Source organism: Miniopterus schreibersii (assembly GCF_964146895.1).
Source record: "Miniopterus schreibersii genome assembly, chromosome: 11".
Classification (NCBI taxonomy): Eukaryota; Metazoa; Chordata; class Mammalia; order Chiroptera; family Miniopteridae; genus Miniopterus; species Miniopterus schreibersii.
Genome location: NC_138111.1, coordinates 22,755,981 through 22,776,393, shown reverse-complemented (window position 1 = coordinate 22,776,393; position 20,413 = coordinate 22,755,981). Strand labels below are relative to the sequence as shown.

The 20,413-nt window shown below is 37.9% G+C and overlaps 1 protein-coding gene across 1 annotated transcript in view; it reads left to right on the top strand.

The window, feature by feature from the left end:
• TMEFF1 (transmembrane protein with EGF like and two follistatin like domains 1) overlaps positions 1–20,413 on the top strand; it is a 65,353-nt gene that overhangs the window by 24,723 nt on the left and 20,217 nt on the right. The window contains exons 4-5 of the mRNA XM_081150702.1: positions 2,243–2,269; positions 5,163–5,259. Of these exons, the coding sequence (XP_081006828.1) occupies positions 2,243–2,269; positions 5,163–5,259 (124 nt within the window). The remainder of the gene's footprint in view (positions 1–2,242; positions 2,270–5,162; positions 5,260–20,413) is intronic.

Below are 20,413 nucleotides of genomic sequence, written 5' to 3'. Positions count from 1 at the left end.
CTCCTCTGTGGAATCTTTCTTCCTGCCACCTCCCAGCAGAGTCTGTGCACACTTCGTGCATACCTCTATGTATATGCCACATTGCATTTCATTTCCAGCCAGATCAGTTATTTCTCAACCGGAAGCAGTGTGCCCAGCCTAGGGAGTTACAGCATAATCCCAGGGATGGAGTGGAGTTGTGTGTGCTGGGGAAGGTGTGTGCACATTGAGAATACAGCCCATGAGAACAACTCGGCCTCGTTGTCAGAGTGGTCACAATGTCACCAAGCAGTGGCTTGCTGCCCTTGTGTAGAAGCCGTACTGTCACGTGTGCGAGGCTCAAATCTGTCTCCCCAGCAAGGGTTAGGGGTGGAAGTTAATGGGTTGGGGAAGGAGGGGCTGGTGTGTAGAAGAGCTGGCCAGGCAGGTTTCAATGGAAGGACTTTAGCGTAGGATCTTCCTGGACTCTGCCTCTGAAAGGATTCCCATGCCTGTGCTCTGGTCCAGTCTCAGCATTTTGGTTGTGGGCGGGGAGGGGATGTGAGGCTTAGGTTCCCCGTGTTATTGAAGGTCAGAATTCTCTCTGAATGTGCTTCAGCTGCATGACTTAAGAGTTTTATTCTGTTTTTTCTGAAAAACAATTCAGTATCTGGTTAGAAACAGGATAAGACTAGTCTGAGCTGGTTCTGCAGTTACAACAATATTTAATTGGGAATTTTAAATAACACTAAAGAGAGGTGTTAGATATTATATTTTTTAAATTGGATATGGGTTATAAAGAGGTTGCAGTAAGTATCTCATGCCCTGGGACTATCTTATTTATCAATTCTTCAAATTTACCATGTTGCCTAGCACATATATACCCAATGTGGGATAGAAGGAAAAAAGGGAGTGTTTTCCTAAGAAAATGTGGGTCACAAAAACAATTCTATTTATTATTAATCCTCACCTGAGAAGTGTGGATATTTTTTTCCATTGACTTTTAGAAGGAAGGGGGGAGAGAGAGAGAGAAAGAAAGAGAAACATTGATTTGAGAGAGATACACCGATTGCCTCTCGTACATGAACCTGCGACCCTCTGGTAGCACGCCACTCTAACCACAGAATGCTGACCAGGGCATAAAAACAATTTTAAATTGAATTCTCTTCTCTCTTTTCTGCTTTCACTCCTTCTTTTTCTCCTTACTTAGAGAAGATGTAATTTTTTAGTGGTTGATTAATAAAAATTGAATGCAATTTAAGACTTTGTATAAAATCCCTTGAAGATTTTGCAGTGGGTGCTACATAAAATATGGTTTCACAGTTCCTCCTGTTTCTGCCATATCTGGGAACTTGATTATTGTCTGAAGGAGCTTGAAAGGAAAGGGGCAGTACTGTGATGGGCATTGTCTCTCCCTCTGGAGAACTGTCTGAAGAACGAGTGGGGTCTCCAGGATGCCCTCCCCTCTGCAGAGTGCTGGCTAAAGTATCAGGTTCTTCACATGCCATCTCTGCTGTTTTACTGCTGGGTGCTGACGATTCAACAGCATGACTCTTTTTCCACTGTGCTCTGTGCCATATGTTGCTTCTTTTACAATGATAAAATAAATATTTTACATTCATTATATTTTAGCCTGGCTTCTTGCTTGTAACTTTGAGGGAGGCTCTTTCATTTCACTAGTAACAAGTCTCCCACCCACATCTTGGTGAGATTCCTTCTGGTTAGGTTTCCTTAGAAGAAGTTAATTTCATCAGTAATATGAAACCCTCAACTCTGAGGGGTTTTTTCCTTCTGATCCTTGGGGCTTTTCTTACCTTTGGGTTTGGGTTTTTATCCACAGATTTCATTAAGAAGATTTTTGGAGTAAGACCCAAAGCTCCTTCCTTCCCTTTCTAATAAAAACAGCTTATTCATTATTTCTCTCAAGCTTTAACAAAATTAAAATTTCCTTGTACCTTTTAAGTGAGTTAATTAAAATATATTTTATTTAGTCATTTTATTTACAATATTTATTGGTCTTTACTCTGTGCAAGGTCCCTGAATATTTCCTGAATGGGCGGGCTACAAAGATGTCTGAAGTATATATAGGTGGTTGTGTGTCCAAGGAATTTATATTTGGAGAAAGGCACAAAATAGGTATATAAGAATAAACTGTTAGATATTTAAAAAAATGAGAAAAGGGCTACATGAGAAGGGATATCCCAGTTTGGTTTTGGATAAGAAATTTCCTATTTGATGCAATTTCCAGGAAAAGTATTTATTTTTACTCTGTTTTTCTTCTCAGATAATGGCTCTGGATCTGGAGAAGGTGGTAAGTTTCAAGTACCCCGTGAAGGGCATTTGTTCTTTCACTTTGTAAAATAGCTTCATTGAGCTAAAATTCACATGCTATATAATCTGCCCATTTATTTATTATTATTTTTTTGTTAATCTTCACCCAAGGATAATTTTTCTATTGCTTTTCAGAGAGAGTGGAAAAGGGAGGGAGGGAGGGAGGGAGAGAGAGAGAGAGAGAGAGAGGGAAAGAAAGAAAAGAAAGAAAGGAAAGGAAAGGAAAGGAAAGGAAAGGAAAGGAAAGGAAAGGAAAGGAAAGGAAAGGAAAGGAAGGAAGGAAGGAAGGAAGGAAGGAAGGAAGGAAGGAAGGAAGGAAAGAAAGAAAAAGAAAGAAAGAAAGAGAAAGAGAGAGAGAAAGAGAAAGAGAGAAAGAAAAAGAAAGAAAAAGAAAGAAAAAGAAAGAAAAAGAAAGAAAGAAGAAAGAGAGAGAGAGAAAGAAAGAGAAAGAAAGAGAGAAAGAAAGAGAGAAAGAAAGAAAGAAAGAAAGAAAGAAAGAAAGAAAGAAAGAAAGAAAGAAAGAAAGACTAGGCCCGGGTTTGGAACCTGCAATTCAGGTCCGTGCCCTTGGCGGGAATCCAACCCGGGACCTTTCGGTGCATGGGCTGGCACTCTCACCACTGAGCCAATGAGTCTAGGACTACAATCTGCCCATTTAAAGTGTACAATTCTATGGCTTTTTTTTTCTCCTGGTATTTATTTATTTATTTATTTATTTATATTTATTGTTGAAAGTATTACAGATGTCCCCCTTTTCCCCCCCGTTGATTCCCTCCTCCCTGCATCTGCCCTCCCCCTCCTGGGCCTTCCACATACTATTGTCTGTGTCCATGGGTTATGCATATAGGCATATAAGTTCTCTGATTAACCTCTCCCCACCCACTTTCCCACACCCGCCTTCCCTCTGAGACCCTTCAGTCTGAATTCAGTGGCTTTTGGTACATTCAGAGATGTACATTCATCACCACAGTCCATTTTAGAACATTTTCATTATCCCAGAAAGAAACCCCACCTGTAGCCATTACTCTCACCCAGTGCCTCTGTCCCCCTTAGCCTGGCATCTTTGTTTTATGCAGTTATTTTTCATTAAAGTTTTGTTGTCAGATGAAGGGAAAATGCAGCACTTGTTAAACTGAGGTTGTACCAGAGTGCCTCTCCTAGGATCACTCCCACAAGTGCTTTTAGCTTGGACTAGGGTATTTGTACCTGTCTTGCACCCCAAGCTTACACATTTTTCTCCGAAGGCATTTTCAAGGTACAGTATTAAAAAACTCTAGAGTGAGTGGTGCACAGCAACTCTAATGGAATCTAGAGTTTAGCTTAAACCATTAAATTTTTTCTCTTTTTATTTTAATTTTAAAATGTATATGAATTATTTCTGCTGTATAAAACTAATATTTGGGAATAGCATATAACAATTTATCCTGAATTATCAGAATTAAGAATGACTAATCTATCTCAGTTTAATGACGCTGTGATTCTTAATGAGTATCCACTGTAGACAAAATAATGTTTGAGATGCTGTGGGGATACACTAACAGAAAACTCGCTGGTAAGGTTCACACTTATACAAATGAAAACTACAGTCGTGATCCTTTCAACACTATTTAAAACCTTACTCCTGTCTTCCACATTTCATAGAATCCTAAAATTTCACATTTGGTAGGGATTTTAAAGCTTACCTAGAGAATAGAAGAACTGAAAGAGTAAAGCTTTTGAACAATAGAATTTGGTTTAAGTGGACATGCTCAAGTAGAAACTTCATGATCATGTGTGAAGGATCAGATCGTAAATTCTAGATCTTAGAGCTGGAAAGGATTTTAAGAGATCATGTGGTCTAGCCCGTGTGGTTGGGTATTAATTAGGAAACTGTCATTGTTACTGTATTAGAGAAGTGGAAGTTGATCTCAAGATTTGCTTATGCAGTACAGATATTGGATGTCTTGCCCTTTGGATATAAACTGAGTTGAGTTAGAAAAGCTGAGAGGTTTGCTCAGATTAATATATAAACATATGTGAGCTCATGGTGATTGTGTGATTTCTAGATCTCATGATGTTTCTAGGCCTTAGAGATACTTAGGATTGTGATCCCTGGAATCTGTTTGGAAGTATTCATGATAATCTGGGGAGGATTTCTACATAAAGTGTGCGCATACACCCAAAATTGGAAGTTTTACCAAATAGGCACATTCGATTTGGATACTTGCCTTTTAACACCTTTTTACTGATGAACATCCAGTTTGAGATCATCAGGTAGGGTCCACACAAGTTGAGACCCACAAATGTAGGGTTCCCTAAAATGTGGGATGTGAGCTGAATTTTGGGGTTTGCTGGTAGGCGTTGTTTTTTGAGATGGATCATGAGAGTCCCACACACATCTGCATTCTGGGTGTTTTTGGCTGTGCTAAGTAGCAGAGCAAAAAAAGGGGCAAGTTCTTTGTAGAGAGACCCCTTTCCTTTTTGAAATTTGGAGTTTTTTTTTAAACTCTGGAATTAGTTGTTATGTAGTTAGAAAGGCTATTTCAAGAGCCTAATCACTGGACTAAAATTATTGCTCATGTTTCCCCCCGCCTCTTAAATAATAATATATGGTAATTCTTATAAAGGCAACAAAGTTTTAAAACCTACCAAATTGTTCCTTTATGCAGAGGTTAGGGGATTATTTTGCTAGCACCAGTACTTGTTTTCCTCACAGGATATGTTGTATTCAGTATTGGCAATCTTTTTGGACTCAATCATTGATAAATTTTGGAAGTAATTGTTTTCAAGAGCTGGGGTGCATTTTCCCCAGAAATAGAATAATTGAAAACATGAAGCATATCTGGGAAGGATCCCAACTCTTGATTGAATATTTAACTTTTCTTTTTAAACAGAGGAGGAAGGGTCAGGGGCAGAAGTTCACAGGAAACATTCCAAGTGTGGACCTTGCAAATATAAAGCTGAGTGTGATGAAGATGCAGAAAATGTTGGGTGAGTTGACCGAGGACAAGGGATAAACTTACCTGGAGTTTTAAAAATATATATATTAGAGAAAGGAATCATTTAACCTGCTTCTGTATATTTTATGTGTTCCTTCTGTGTGTTTTTTTGTTTTGTTTTGTTTAATGCTAGCCCACTGACTTCTCTCTTATGTTGGTATAATGCTATAGCTGTTTAATTCACCTTAAGTGTTATATTTTAGAATGAAAATCCATTTGTGATTTTTTTGGTTTTACCTCTGTCTCTTTTTTCCATTGATAGTTTTATATATTTTATACCAAGGACTAAAGCAGAAATACTTTATTCTGAATTACCCTATATTATACTTTCAACTAGTTTCAATAATAGTTTCTTCTTAACTTGAATTTTTATACAAAAAGTTACATATATTTTCATGTATTAAGAATTCCAAAACTGTTTCATAATTTTAAATTATAGTAAGTAAATATTATATAAGTAAAATTTATGTATAGAAATCCCGGTTGCATAGACTGACATTATATTCTGTTATTTTCTTGCTCATGTTCAGCCTTTACTAGGGTGGGCTTTGTTGCTGGACAGCATTATCTGATTTTTCAGTTACTCCCTGTAAGAAACGGTGTTGTGCCTGGCCGGGCATGGCTCAGCGGTTGAGTGTCGACCTGGGATCCAGGCGATCAGGGTTCGATTCCCAGTCAGGGCACATGCCCGGGTTGTGGGCTTGATCGATGACTCTCTCATCATCGATGTTTCTGTCTCTCGCTCTCTGTCTCCTTTCCTCTCTCTGAAATCAATGAAGATATATTTAAAAAAAAGAAAAAAAAGAAACGGTGTTGTTTGGTGGAATAGTAACAATAAATCGTCAACACAGTCATGTTTATTTCTTCCTTTCATTAGATTCCTGCTTCTTTATTCCCAGTCTCAACCTTCTTTCATTTCCCTGTGGTGCTTGCCTTTTATTTGGTTAATTCTAAAAGCCTTAATGCTGACTTCAGGACCTTACAGCACAAATGGATCTTCACTGCTTCAATTTACCCTTAGTGCATATTTTAAAACACTTATTTTATAGAGATGTAGTCTTTCTCTCTCTCTCATATGTGTTTTCGCTGTGTATTTTCCAGTCCTGCGTCTTATTTACCTTAAGTGCATATTCTAGCCTTTCACTGAGTAGCAGTAATATGCTTTAATTAGCACTAATGCCCAAAGTCAGTTTTACAAGTCAGGATCACACTATTTTCGATATTATATAATGTTCAAAATCAGCTATTTGGATGGCCCTTGGTAAGATTAATGTCTGATAATTTACTTGGTATGTATTTCAAAGCAAGTGAGAATTGGCAAAAGACTGGTAAGTTCAGGAAAAAGTGAATTCAACAAGGCCCAAATTTGCTTTGTTTCTGCACGCTGGTCACTTGGATTGACGTGTCTATCCATTTCAATCAGGGCGGTTTGATTTGGAAGAACATGTTTTCCAAAGTAGATGTTAGTCTGTAGGACAAGAGAGAAGTGAGTAATATGGACTCTCAGAGAGAACAGGTAATAGATGTTACCTCTTTTCTTCTCACTTTGTACCAATAATATGGCATGATGAAACACCATTGTGTGTGTGTGTCTAGAGATTTAGTTCTCTGTGGTGTTTTTCCTCAGGACTGTTTTATAATAGTGTTCAGAGTCAAAATAGTTGTCAGTGATTGATTGACTTGGACCACTGATCTGTTTTTACTCCTTCGGCAGTATCTCTATTCAGTCCTGTTTCATACTTTTTTCTGCTCTCATTTTTCATCCCTAAATTGAAAGAGATCTTGGGCTTAGAAACAGAACAGATTCCATGTAGTCTCAGAGGTAGCCCAAATGTGATATCTACACGGTAAAATATATATCTTTCTGTGAACACCTCCTCATGATACAATAGGTAGTCTCTGCCCAATCAGGGCAACTCTGTTGTATGTACTAAATTCATTTTGTGTGTGTCTATTTACTTGAGAGCTTGCAACCACTGTTCTTGTAGATACAGGCTCTATGCATAAGGAAGTAGGCACAGACCAGGGGAGGGCTTACCAGTAAGAAGGAGCATGCAGACTAAGGAGCCAACTGAGGAGCGCACACACTGGGACAAGCAGCACCTCCAGGCCAGGGAATTGATGCAATCATAGGAAAACACATGAAGGAAGCAGTTGGGACCTCTACCTGGACAGGAAGTGATTAAGCTAAAATGGTGGTTTGTACTGTGGAAGGAGACAAAAGGAAATTTTAGGAGCATCTAATCTTTTAGTCTATAAAACATTTATTACTGATTTAAATGTATCTCAGTAGTTATTGTAATTTTAAAAAAAAAACCTTTTTTTTTTCTTTTTTTTAAATTTTATATCTTTATTGATTTCAGAGAGAGGAAAGGAGAGAGAGAGAGAGAGAGAGAGAGATAGAAACATCAATGATGAGAGAGTCATTGATCGAGCCCGCAACCCAGACATGTGCCCTGACCGGGAATCGAATCCCAATCGCCTGGATCCTAGGTCGATGCTCAACCTCTGAGCCACGCCTGGTTGGGCAAAAAAAACCACACCTTTTAATGGACCATGGTACTGAGAAAGCTTTATAAAGGTTATGTAACTACTTCAAGGCCCCTTCTTTGTGCTTTTCATGGTTGCCACCAGGTGAATAGTAGCATTTGTCTGAAGGTAATTTCAACCCAGCCATCTAGACCTTTTAGGTATAGAAAACCGAGAGACTCTGAAACTGAGAGACAGCATTAGCCACTAAGCCTTGATTTTTATGTAAAAACCTGTTATTTATCAAAAAAAGCGTTAATATAATTTATTAAAAGGTAACATTTTAGTTATTAAATACAAAAGGTCTTAGTTACAAACCAAGTACTCATATCATGACTTAATTATTATAAACTCTACCAGAATCAGAGAATGTTAAGGTTGAACAGGATCTTAAAATTTATCTCCTAATCTGGTCCTCTCACTTTACAGATGAGAAAACTCAGGACTAAAGTCAGTGTCTTGTGGGGCAGATCCTCTTAAGTTCTAGAACAGTGTTTTTCTTACATCTGCTTCCTGTATTTGTTTTTTTTCTGGAAGGAAAACTGTTATTTCTTTCCTACTTTATGAACTGCTGCTTGAAGACTTTTCAAAAACAGTGCCCTCTGCTTCAGCCTGGTCCCAGCTGTGAATTCTGTACTCCCTTCTCATCTCCTCATCACTCTGAGTACTAGGTGCTTTACAATTTTCCATTTAGTTTTTGTCTAGACCACCACAGCCCAATTTCTCTATTTTCTTGTCGGTGACTTTCAGACATTTTTGACCACAACTCCGTGTAAGGAATACATTTACACCATGACTCAGCACTGGTGTACATGTACACATGGTAATAATGCATATTAAGTAAGAACATTCCGTGAACTATTAAATGCAGTGTACTCTAATATTTTCTATCTTATTTTCTTAGCAATTGCTGGTAGTGATACAGTAAATTGGCTTGCTAATCCACTAGTGATTATGACCTTCAGTTTGAAAAATATTGCTCTATAACTATAATAGGTATGATATTTCATGTCATACTTTTAGGTATGGGCATTCATTTGAAATATTTTATATTTTCTCATTTTGAAATGTCTTTCTTGTCAGGAGAGATGTTATATAACCTATCTAGTTTCCAAAGGGCAGCTAAATTTTCCTCTTGCTTTAAAAAGCTTTTTCTCTTGATAATAGTTTTTAAAAATCTGACATTTGTGGGGAGGGATGAATAGTACCATGTAGGTTGATTTTTCTGCTAGTAAGAGAAGTGCTAATTTTTTATTTAGCCATTCAAATGGAAATTGACTTAAATATATTGTCATCTTAAACAGTAAACAGAACATCTTTTAACAATATTAATGTTACAGTTTTTAGGCATTGTTACATAAATTATTTTTAGCTCTTTATGGTGGGTAGGACAAAAAAGTGTTATCCTGTTTTTACAGATGAGGCCGAGGCCAGAAGAGGTGAAATGGCTTGCAGTTAAGCAGCACAACCAGAACACAGGTTTTAAGAAGGGATTTATTCACTGTGTTGTGCACATATGTGTTCACCATGCTGTTCTCAGGGGCCTCCAGTGTTCTTAGTGGCGCTTGTTGCACCCCTGTGCTTAAGGAGCCATTCTGTTTTGTGTTTTGGGTTCTTATATCGTTTTTAAAAAATAATTTTTCTTCTCCCGTGTAGGGCTCCTAGCTGCTGCTCTGGGTCTGTCAGTGGGCCTTGTCAGTGAGCCTGACTGTAGATGACCCCAACTCTTAATTTGTTCTTCACCTCCCAGGCATAGGAAGCAAAATGCTTGTAGGAACTATAGCTAATGTTAGAAGTAATTCTAAATGTAAAATCAGAGTAAACAGGTCCTTGAGTAAGTGCGTGGATTTTGTTAATTGCATGTCTTTTATCTCTCTTGTCTGCTCAGTGGCTGTTTTAAATTTTTATAATTTGAGTTATTTCTGCTTCTGAGAGCTGTCCCTTTCTTCCTAAAGCACTTCTCTCTAGTGACATTATGGGCTTTGCATTGGTTCGTGATGGACATTTTCATTCATGCTCACCTTTTGAATTTATATGCTGGGCGAGGAGGTGGAGGTTCCAAGAAATTCGACTCCCACACGGGTGAGGTTTCAGTAACCCCTTGTGATGACATTTGTGAAATACAGTGGGTAGACTTTCTACTTAGTTTTAAAAGTTGGAAACAGTACCTGTTTTACAGGAAGTTATATTTCTTAAACCACATATCCTTAGCAATCACACCCCATCATTTTCTAAACAGTATTTCTAATCTGAAGCTATTGTTACAAGGTAGCCATCAGCTGTTTGCCTGGACCGTGGGCCAGATAATCATAGAACTCCTTCACATCCGTGTCTTTTAAATCCCTGACCTGAATCCCTGCCCACGGATGGTTCGAGCAGTCTGTAGATTCATCAGGCATAATGTCAGTGCAGGTGAGTCATAAAAATCCTCAAATTACTTCTTTTGAACTTTGTCTATGATGTGCTTTATGGAAATAGTTCCTGCTTTCTGCCTCTTTGATGTCAGTATTTCTGGAGAGGCTGTTTCTATTTTTGCCCTTGAGTGATAAAAGATCTCAGAGTTGCTCAGAGAATCAGGTGTGTGTGCAGTATAATAGCGCTGATAAGCCGTTAGCCCACCTGCTAGACATCTCTGTCACTTTTTGGTACCATTTTCTGTTCTGACGCGGATTGTTGGTCCGTGTCACAGTCTGATCGAGTCTCTCCCTGAGGAGGTGCAATGAAATCTCTTCCTTTGTTTAAACAGAGAGAGTAATGCTATGTATATACGTCTTTGTCCTCTGTTGTGTCCTTTTATCTGGAGGCCACAGATGCTGTTTAAAAAAAGAACCAAAGAGCCCAGCTGAGTGTGGCTCAGCGGTTGAGTGTCAACTTAGGGGATCCAGGTGAGCGGGGTTCGATTTCCGGTCAGGGCACATGTCCGGGTTGTGGGCTCAATCAGTGACTCATCTCTCTCTCTTTCTCTCCTTTCCTCTCTCTGAAATCAATAAAGATATATTTAAATAAATAAATAAATAACCAAAGAAGTCCCTTTTCTACCATGATCCACTCTTCTGTTCTTATTTCCTTGTAATCAAAGGTGACCGTAACTTTTATCACTGATCATAGCCTTGCTCTGGATATATATAGAATAGTAGACTTTTAGAATTATTTACGTTTAATAAATTCCTACTGTGGCCTCTTAGATTGCAATGGGACAATAATTGTATGCTCTTCTTTTCTTCCTGGTAACAGGAAATAAACGCTATCAAACTCTTATTTTACATGAAGTATAAATTGGATGTTAGCAACGACAATCTCCTTGGCCCAGAAGTAGCTTCCTGTAGCTCTACACCAGCTGCCAGTCAAGGTTTCCTTTGAGAGGTTTGTTTTTAAAATGCAAAACACCATATCCCCATGGCCTCTTGCAGTTTTCTGGATGCTCTGTTACCTTTGATGCTTTGCCTCTGTTATTTCTTCTGTCTGGAGTCCCATCCCTGTTTTTCTACTTGTTTCTCCTCTAACTTCTAGACTTGGGTGAAGCATGACTTGGGTCACAAGTCAGCACCTCTTCTTGGAAGCCTCCCTTGCTCTGTTCCACAGCCCCTCTGAGTCAGGTGACTTTATTCTGTCTTCCTCCTTGATCTTGAGAAACAACCTCTGCATAGCACTTATACTGTTGGGATCACTAGCAGATTGTGGGCTCCTGAGGACAGGGACTTTGTCTTGCTGATTTCTATGTTGGATGAATTTGCCATAAGGTTGGGTATTTTAGGGGCCCTCCGTAGGTCTTCAGTGAACTCTTGGCAGTTCATGCTAGGGTTTTGTTATGCACTTAGAGCTGCACACAGGGTCATTTTGAGGATTTAGTATGTGTGAAAGAGACTGGTATTATGCTGAGCCCCTCGCAGGCTTCATTAGGTGTGTGTTAAGTCTGAATAACTTCACATGAATTATTTTAAGCCACTGTTTTCCCACCTGCTAAATAAACTCACCCTATCGAGAAGGAATGGCTCTTTCTATGTAGAGTAAGGAGAAAGGAATGGAAAGGATAGATATTTTTCAATAATAATAATACCTTTCAGATGTGCATAGTATTTGATGATTTCAGAGGGCTTTTTATAAAAACTTATTTGATTCTTTCACCAGTGTTATGAGGTATTATCCCTATTTTAAAGGCTCAGAGTTGTGATTTGCCAAAATCATGGAGCTAAATCATCTATTTAGGTATGCATTCAAGCCTTTGAAATTTGCAGTGTTAGAAATTCTAAAACTTTAAGAGCCATTACACTAACAGGTCTGTTTTCTACCCTGCCCCCTCCCAGCCTCCCAGTTGTCTGTGCTAGAGGTAGTCACTGTGACCTGTTTCTTATTTAATCTCCCAGAAATATTTTATACTGTACAAGCAAATATGTACATATCTTCTATTTCTTTCCTTTTTTCAGGCTCATGTCAGCACACTATACACACTGGTCTACGCTTCACTGAAAACTTTTATTGTAAAATGTATAAGTGTTTAAGACATACACATACAACTTAGAGAATACTATACCTATGTACCTAAGACCTTGGGTACAAAATAGAACATTGCTATATTAGCAGGGCCAAGCATTAACCCAGCCGTGGAAAGCAAGGGCACTATTGCCACTCATACATGAAGGCTTGCTGAAGATACGTTGAACAGTCTTTGGGTCAGAGCCTGGCTTTTGGCTTCCCAGAGAGCTTACAAGATTCCCTTCTGAGGAAGTCGGTAGGCAAGACCATGAGTGAGTCACAGGGAACGTGGGGCTCACTACAGCTGAGACACCTGTCAGGATTCTAGTGTCACCAGGTATGGATGACTGGCAGAAACATCTTCAGGAAGTAGACTGTTGTGTGATTTCTACTTCTGATCTCACCATAGCCAACTGCCAGCTCTCGGGAGTACGTCAGTTAAATGAGTGTGCTCATTTGGTTTGGGCACTAGGACACGGAGGGGAGCTTGGGAACTTTATCACCATGTGGTCAAGACAAGTTAAATACAGATCAGAATCTGGACCAGGCTTACCTGGGCACTCTGTCCTCTGACTAAATTGAAGACACAGTGGCGTTAGGCGTCTTGGTAATGGCAGCCAGCAACGCGGATGCCTACAGAGCTGAAGAGTGAAACTGTTTCAGTGTGGACTGGTTGCCCTTTCCATCTTGTATGAGCTGTCTTCCCAGGGTCTTCCTGTAATGTGTGTCTTTTCCAACAGCAATCAATTCTCCAATTCCATATGAACTGGATGTCCTATAATTAATTTCATTTCAGTTCTGACACTATCTACTGGGAGTTAGCATAGGGCCCATGGGTTAAGGGCTCAGACCCACAAGACTCTCTCCACTTTAGACACTGGCCACAAATGAGATCCCTTGCACTTTCGCTCAGCATACTATTAATTTGGAGACCTCGCCGACATCCGATAATTTGCTAAAATGACTCTGATGGTCCTCAGAACTCAGGAAGGAGCTATAAATCATCTCATCGGCATACGAGAGACTCTGCTCTCACTGAGAAAGGGTTTTTAGGAGTTCTGAACCAGGAACAGGGGACCAAGACCAAATATATCTCTGGTTATACCACGAGTATCATCCTATAAATTCCTTTACGTCACTCCTATATAGGATACTCTGTGTCTTGTAATTTTTGCCTTTGACTTCTTGGTTTTACTCTCATATTTTAGTATAACCTTCTGTAGCTTCTTGAGAAAGGGTACAAGATGTTTGAAAATGTTTTTAACCTACAGTTAATACCGTAACTTGGCAAGTGCATAATTCTAGCTGCGAGGTCATTTTCCATCAGAATTGGGAAAGCATTGTTCTGTTGTTGTCTTCCATCACCCGGTGTTGCTCTTGAAGTCTGAAGGCATTTGATTCCTGACCCTTTGTATATGATTTGTTTTCTCTTTCAAAGCATCTCCTTTTGTTCCCCAGAGTAATGAAATTTCACAGTGTTCTTCCTTTTCCTAGAAACTTAGTGACTTCTGACTTGAGAAATCTTCCAGTTCTTTGATGATTTCCTTTCCTCTCTTTTCTATTTCTGGTACTTCTGTTATTTGGATGTTGGGCCCCCTAGATTGATTAGCTCTTTAATTGTCTTTTCTCTCCTATTTTCTATTTAAAATTTTTTTTTTGCTGTGCTTCCTGAGAGGTTTCTTCAACTTTATCTCCCAGTACTTCTTTGAGTTTTTCATTTCTGCTATAATTTTTAATTTCCAAAAGCTCAGTTTTGTTCTCAATGTGCACCTTTTGTATAACAGCTTATTGTTGCTTTATGATTGCAGTATCTCTTTTATGCTCGTGCATTATTAGCTGGTATCCTCTCTGCTATAAGGATGAGATTTTCTCTTACTCATTTTTATTCAATGAGTTATAATCTGCATGTTTGTTTAAGGTCACATGGCTTTATAGAATAAATTAGGGACTGTTCTTTCTATTCTCTGGATGGCTTTGTGTAATAACAGGATTTATTTTTCTTGAATGGTGATCGGAATGAATGTGTTCATGAATTTTCTTTTTAAAAACACCTGGATCTGATGTTGTCTTTGAGGGATTTTTCTAAAAACACACAACCGATTTAATTTCTTCTATGATTATAGTATCATTCAGCTTCTATTTCTTTTTTTGGTAAAATTTGATAGTTAATATATTTTTAGAATTATTCATTTTATCTGTTTTCAAACTTTCTAACATAGTTATTTATAATGTTTTATCTTTTAATCCGTAACTCCCTTTTTCATTCCTGATATTTTGTTTCTCTTTCTTTTTTACCCCATCCTGCTTTGTCAATTTGAAAGTCTTTTCAAAAAAGGACCAACTCTTGGCGTTACTGATCTTCTCCACTGTAACTTTGTTTATCTGTATCCATCACCTATATTTTGTTTTTCTTTTCATTGGATTTATTCTGTTACTCATTTTCCAGCTTTTTAAATGTATGCTTAGTGATTTGATTTTTAGCTGTTCTTTTAGAATTTGAGAAAAAAACTTGAAGAAAGTGAACGATTGAGCCAGGTGGATATTTGAGGGAAAAGTATTTCAGGAAAAAGGGAAGCCCTGGGGTAGGAGTGTCTGGCATGCTTGGGAGAAAAGCAAGGCCAGTTTAGTGACAGCAACTTTCATGATATAAATGTGGAAAATAACTATGCACTTACCTCCTTTCACTTGTCAGTTTCTATGCTGAGATTCCTGTTTTATGCAACAGCTGCAGTCAGTAGAGAGAACACTGTCTCAGCCACTCATTTATGATCTTAGGTTTTTTAAAACTTCCTTCATATTCAGTTTTTCTACTCATAATTTGTGGTAGTCAGGATTAAATGAGGCAAATGTGACTCTACCCTCACAGTAGGTGCAGAGTAAACGGTTGTTAAGTGTTTTGAATTTGTCATATTTACTAAAATGATTTCTTTCCACTTTACTGCACACTCCAGTGCTTTGGGCATCCTGCCCTAGGCTGCTGTTGCCAGTCTGCAAACACCTGTAATTGCTGTAATCAGTTGTATCAGTGGCCTCTGGAGTCTAATACTTTCCTCCTCTGCTCATTGTCTCACTGAGCTGGACTCTCCTTGAGCTGGTAATTTCATTTTCTTTCCTCGTGTGCCATTGAAAACAGTAGTGATGGTTTGTTCTCACAGTTCCTAATCTTCCATGCAGTGGTGCCGTCTCACCAAGGGCACGGACCGTCAGACACTTGACCAAGGCGGTTCCTGGTTGAGCGGCAGCGCCCACTGCTGAATCACTTGTTTTTCCCTGCGGGACTGGAACAGTATCTTGCCTTTGTTGCTGAGCCTTTTTAAAATTCTAAAACAGTTCTGTAATACTTTCTTCCATTTGCCACCATTTGTCCCACCATTACCGCCATCCCAATTTTGCCCTTAAACCTGGGGTCAGCAAAGTTTTTTTATAAAGGGCCAGATGGTGAATATTTTACGCCTTGCAGCCACATGGGATCTCTGTTACGTAGTCTTTCCCTGCCCAACCCTTTAAAAATGTAAAAGCCATTTTGACTTAAGTTAGTAACTATGAATTTTTAATTGTTTTCTGGTGCCTTAATTTTAAAATTGTGAAATAGAGCATATATTCAGAAGTGTATGAAAACATACACATTTGGTTTAATGCACAAAACTAAAACAAACTTTTGTGAATCCTATCTCCCAAGCCAGAAATAGAATATTATCACTACTTCAGAACTGGCTTCCCCATGTCCCTCCCCAATTGCATCTTTCTCCCACCCACCTGCTATACTGCATCTTGTGGAAATCATACCTTTGCTTTCTTTATAGTTTTACTACATGCGATAAGTCTCGTAATGATGTATGAGTTGGCTTTTGATTGATTTTTAATTTTGTATAACTGTAATCATACTACACATACCTTCTTCTGCTCAGCATTATGTTTCTGGGACTCATTCATGCTAATGCACACAGCTGTAGTTCATTCAGTTCCGCTGCTTACTGAAGTCAGTTGTTCGATTATATCACATCCTTTTATAGTCCATTTTACTGTTGGTGGGACATCTGGATTGTTTCCCATATTTTGTTCTTGTGCATAATGCTGCTGTGAACATTCTCACTCATGTCTCTTGGTGCACATGTAAGAGATTTCTCTAGTAGTGAAATTGTTGGACTTGTGCAAGTCTGGCTCTTCATGGTAATGCCTGTTTTCCCGAATGGTTGTACCAGTAAGCTCTCCACCCAGCAGAGGAAGAGAATTCCCGTTGCTCCTTACCCTTGCCAACACTTGGTATTGTCCTTGTTCTCAGTTTTTGCCATTTTAGTGAATGTGATAGTGTCCATTTTATTGTGGTTTTAATTGCATTTTCCTGAGTGTTAAACAGTTGAACATCTTTTCACATATATTTTTCCTATAAGCTTGTTTTATTATTTTTCTTTATTTCTGTTTATTTTCTCCTTATGGCTTTGCCCATCTCTTACCCATTAAGTTATATATCTTTAGACTTTTTTATTTATATGTTCTAGATACTGATTATTTGTTGGTTATTGGGCTATACCTAATTTTTTGTTGTCTTTATGGAATGATCTTCATTTCAAAGTTAAATTTATTGGTCTCTTATGTTTGATCCTTTAGGTCTTTTGAATTTTTGCCTTTCAAATATAGGTCTTTAATTTACCAGGGATTAAGGAAATCTTCAAACATATAGAAAGGGAGAACAATAAAGCATAACCCCTTCTTGTATCTCCATCATTCAGCTTCAAAAAGTCCAATTTTGTTTCATCTATTTTTATATCCTCACATTTCTGGGAGAAGTATTTTAAAGAAAACCCCAGCATCATGGCATTTCACCTGTAAATATTTCAGTTTTACTGATCTCTTATCTGCTTGATCTATAACTACAGAGAGAGAGGCATGTTAAAATCTATGGTAGATTTAGCTATTTCTCATTGTGGTTTTATCAGTTTTTGCTTTATAGATTTTGAGGTTATTTTTAAATGTTTAGAATTATTATGACTTCTTGGTGAATGAAATTTTTTATTATTATGAAAGGACCTTCTTTCTTTCTCAGAATCCTTTTTGCTTTGTAGTCTCTTACGTCTAATACTAGGGCCATTCCAGATTTCTAACATTCCAGGGGTGGTATCTCTCGCTGCCTTTTTATTTTCAACTTTCCGTATCATTAAATTTTTCCAACTTGTTTTATTGTGGTAAAATACACATAACATAAAATTCACCATCTTAACTATTTTTAAGTGTACAGCTCAGTGGTATTAAATACATTCATAATGTTGTGTTACCACATCACTGTCCACCTCCAAAACTCTTTTCATCTTGTAAAGCTGAAACTCTACCTGTTAAAAAATAACTCAGCATTCACCCCTCCCCCAGGCCATGGCAACTACCCAGGTCATTACTTTTTAACATGTATCTTATAAGCAGCACATAGTTGGCTTTTCTATTTTAATCCAGCCTATCTTGCTTTTTTAGCTGGAAAATTTAGTTCACTTAAATATAAGTACTGATATATTTTGATATTTTTTTTATCTTATTGTGTAATTTGTCCTTGCCTTTCCTTTGTTTCTTCTTTCTTGCCTTCTTTTGGACTTTTTTCTCTATTAGTTTCACGTTAAGGGTATTCTTTCTTTTAGTGGTAACCTTAGTAATTTTAACATGCATATTCAACTTATCAAAGTCTAAAAGTTCATCACTATCTCTTCTTAAACACTGTAATTTTAGTCCTGCGCAATTTGCATGCTGTCATTATAATTTAATTTCCTGTTTAAAAAAAATTTAACTGCAAAGAGCATTGTTGTTGTCTTATATAGTCAGTATTTTGTTAACGTTACCTACATATTTGTATTTCTGTTCTCCATTTGTGTTTGCATTTCCGTTTTTCCTTATAGGATCATTTTTCTACTGCCTTTAGAATTTCTTTTACTGATAGCAGGCGGCAAACTCTAAGTTTTTAATTCTTCCAAGTTACTTTTATTTTACCCTCATTCCTGAGAGACATTTCTCTAGATAGAATCATATAGTATCTCAGAACATTGTATTATTCCACTGTATTTTGGGTATAAATAAAAATCTGGCTTCAGTATTGCTTTTGAAGGTACTTGTCTCTCTTGCTCCTTTGAAGGTAACCTTTCTTTTCTTTTCTGGCTGCTTTAAAAATATTCTTTATTGTTGTTGTTATAAAATTTCATTGTGATATTTCAGTGTGTAGATTCCTTTTTAATAATCCTGTTTGGAACGTATTAGGCTTCTTGGATAGTGAGATGATCTTTTTTTAGTTTTAGAAATGATAGTGAGATGATCTTTTTTTAGTTTTAGAAAGTTTGATGAGAAATTGTTGAGGACACTGCCGTTGCCTCATTCCTTTAATTCCTTCTGGAACTCCATTTAGATTTTTATTACGTCATGCGACTCAGTTTCCACATCTCTTAATCTTTCCTATGTTCCAACTCTGACTCTGGGCTGTGGTCTGGGTAACTTTCTCTGACCTGTCTTCCAGTTTACCGATTCATTTTTAGATGATCTAATCTACTGTTAAATCTCACCACTGAATTTTTTATTGCTACTAATACATTACATATTATAAGTTCTGTTTGGGTCTTTTAAAATATGCTTGCTCTGCTTATGGTGTTTTAATTCCTTCTTTGTTGTGGATATGTGAGTGAGTGTGTGCGAGCTGCGTATTTCTCTTGGAACTATAGCTTGGAAAATGTTTGCGGTCTAGGGAAATAAAGTTGGGTTTCTCCAGAGGAGATTGCATTTGCTTCTGTCAGTTGCCTAGGGCCCCTTGCACTCTTTAGCTTTTAAAATAAATTCTGGGTTTGAGGTTTTTTAGAACACTCAAGTAGTATTTTAAGTTATAATTACCCACATGAGGGCTGGGCTTGTGGTTTTGAATTCTTAGGGGAGATGTTTTTCTTTCTTCTCTCCAGTGCCTTGACTCAGGGCAGCCCATTTCCCCCTCTTTAAAGAGCCCCCTTGGAATATGGCAACTCAGTTTTAGTTTACCCTTATGCAATGGGTTGTAGCTTTTTGAGGTACCAGCTCTTCTAGGGCCTTCAGACTCCTTACCATAGATAGGTCAGTATTCTTTGTCTCCTGTTCCCAGAGGCTGCAAAACCAAAAGTGTTAGCAGTTGAATTTACCTAGTTTGACAAATAGCTTCAAGCTGAACATCAGCTTTAGCAAACTCAATTGACCTTTCTGTGTTCCTGTCTTTATTTAATTTTTGTCCTACATATTCCTTGCTTTCTTGCCAACTTATTTAAGAGAATGATTAAAAATATTTTACCCAGTATTATTGTTTTCAGCAGGAGAGTCAGTCCAGACTCCTAGTCTACCATGTTGCTGAAAACTAGTGTCTCTGCATTTTTAATTATCATATTTCCAACTAGGTTTTAGTGTTCTTGTGAGGACTGACCATGTCTTGGACTCCCTTCTCTATAATGCAGTTTCAGTGTTCAGTGGACACTCAGTTATATAGGTAGATGTACAGATTTTGAGGACTTTCATTTTACATGTTTTATATGTTATTTATTTTAAAATATAGATGTTTATTTTCTTTTTTAAAAATATTTTTTTATTGATTTTAGAGAGAGGGGAAGGGGGAGAGAGAGATAGAGAGAAAGGGAAACATTGATGTGAGATAGAAACATCATAGGCTGCCTCCTACACTCCCCCTACTGGGGATTGAGCCTGCACTCTGGGCATGTGCCCTGACTGGGAATGGAGCCAGCAACCTTTTGGTACATGGGATGACAGGCAACCAACTGAGCCATACCAGCCAGGGCTATATCTATTATGTTTTTAATTGTCAAAGTTGTGATATAGTTATTCTATTATTACTTCCTCTAAACTAAGGCTTAGAGGAAGAATCTGGATGCTGATCTGGTAATTAGTTGTGCTAGGACTCAGACTCATGACTTTTGACTCTTAATTCTGCGTCCTTTCCTGTATACTATGTTGCTTTCTAGTGAATGTTGTTGACTTTTGACATCTCCTGATTGTTGTATCTAGATATGAAAATTCTAGAGAAACCACTGGATTATTAATATCTGGATGAAATTATCTCTAAATTCTTTCCTGAAAGAAATTGTTAGCTGAGCATTCACTTTGCTTAAACTGATCAGGGACTTAAAACAACATGTTGACATCTG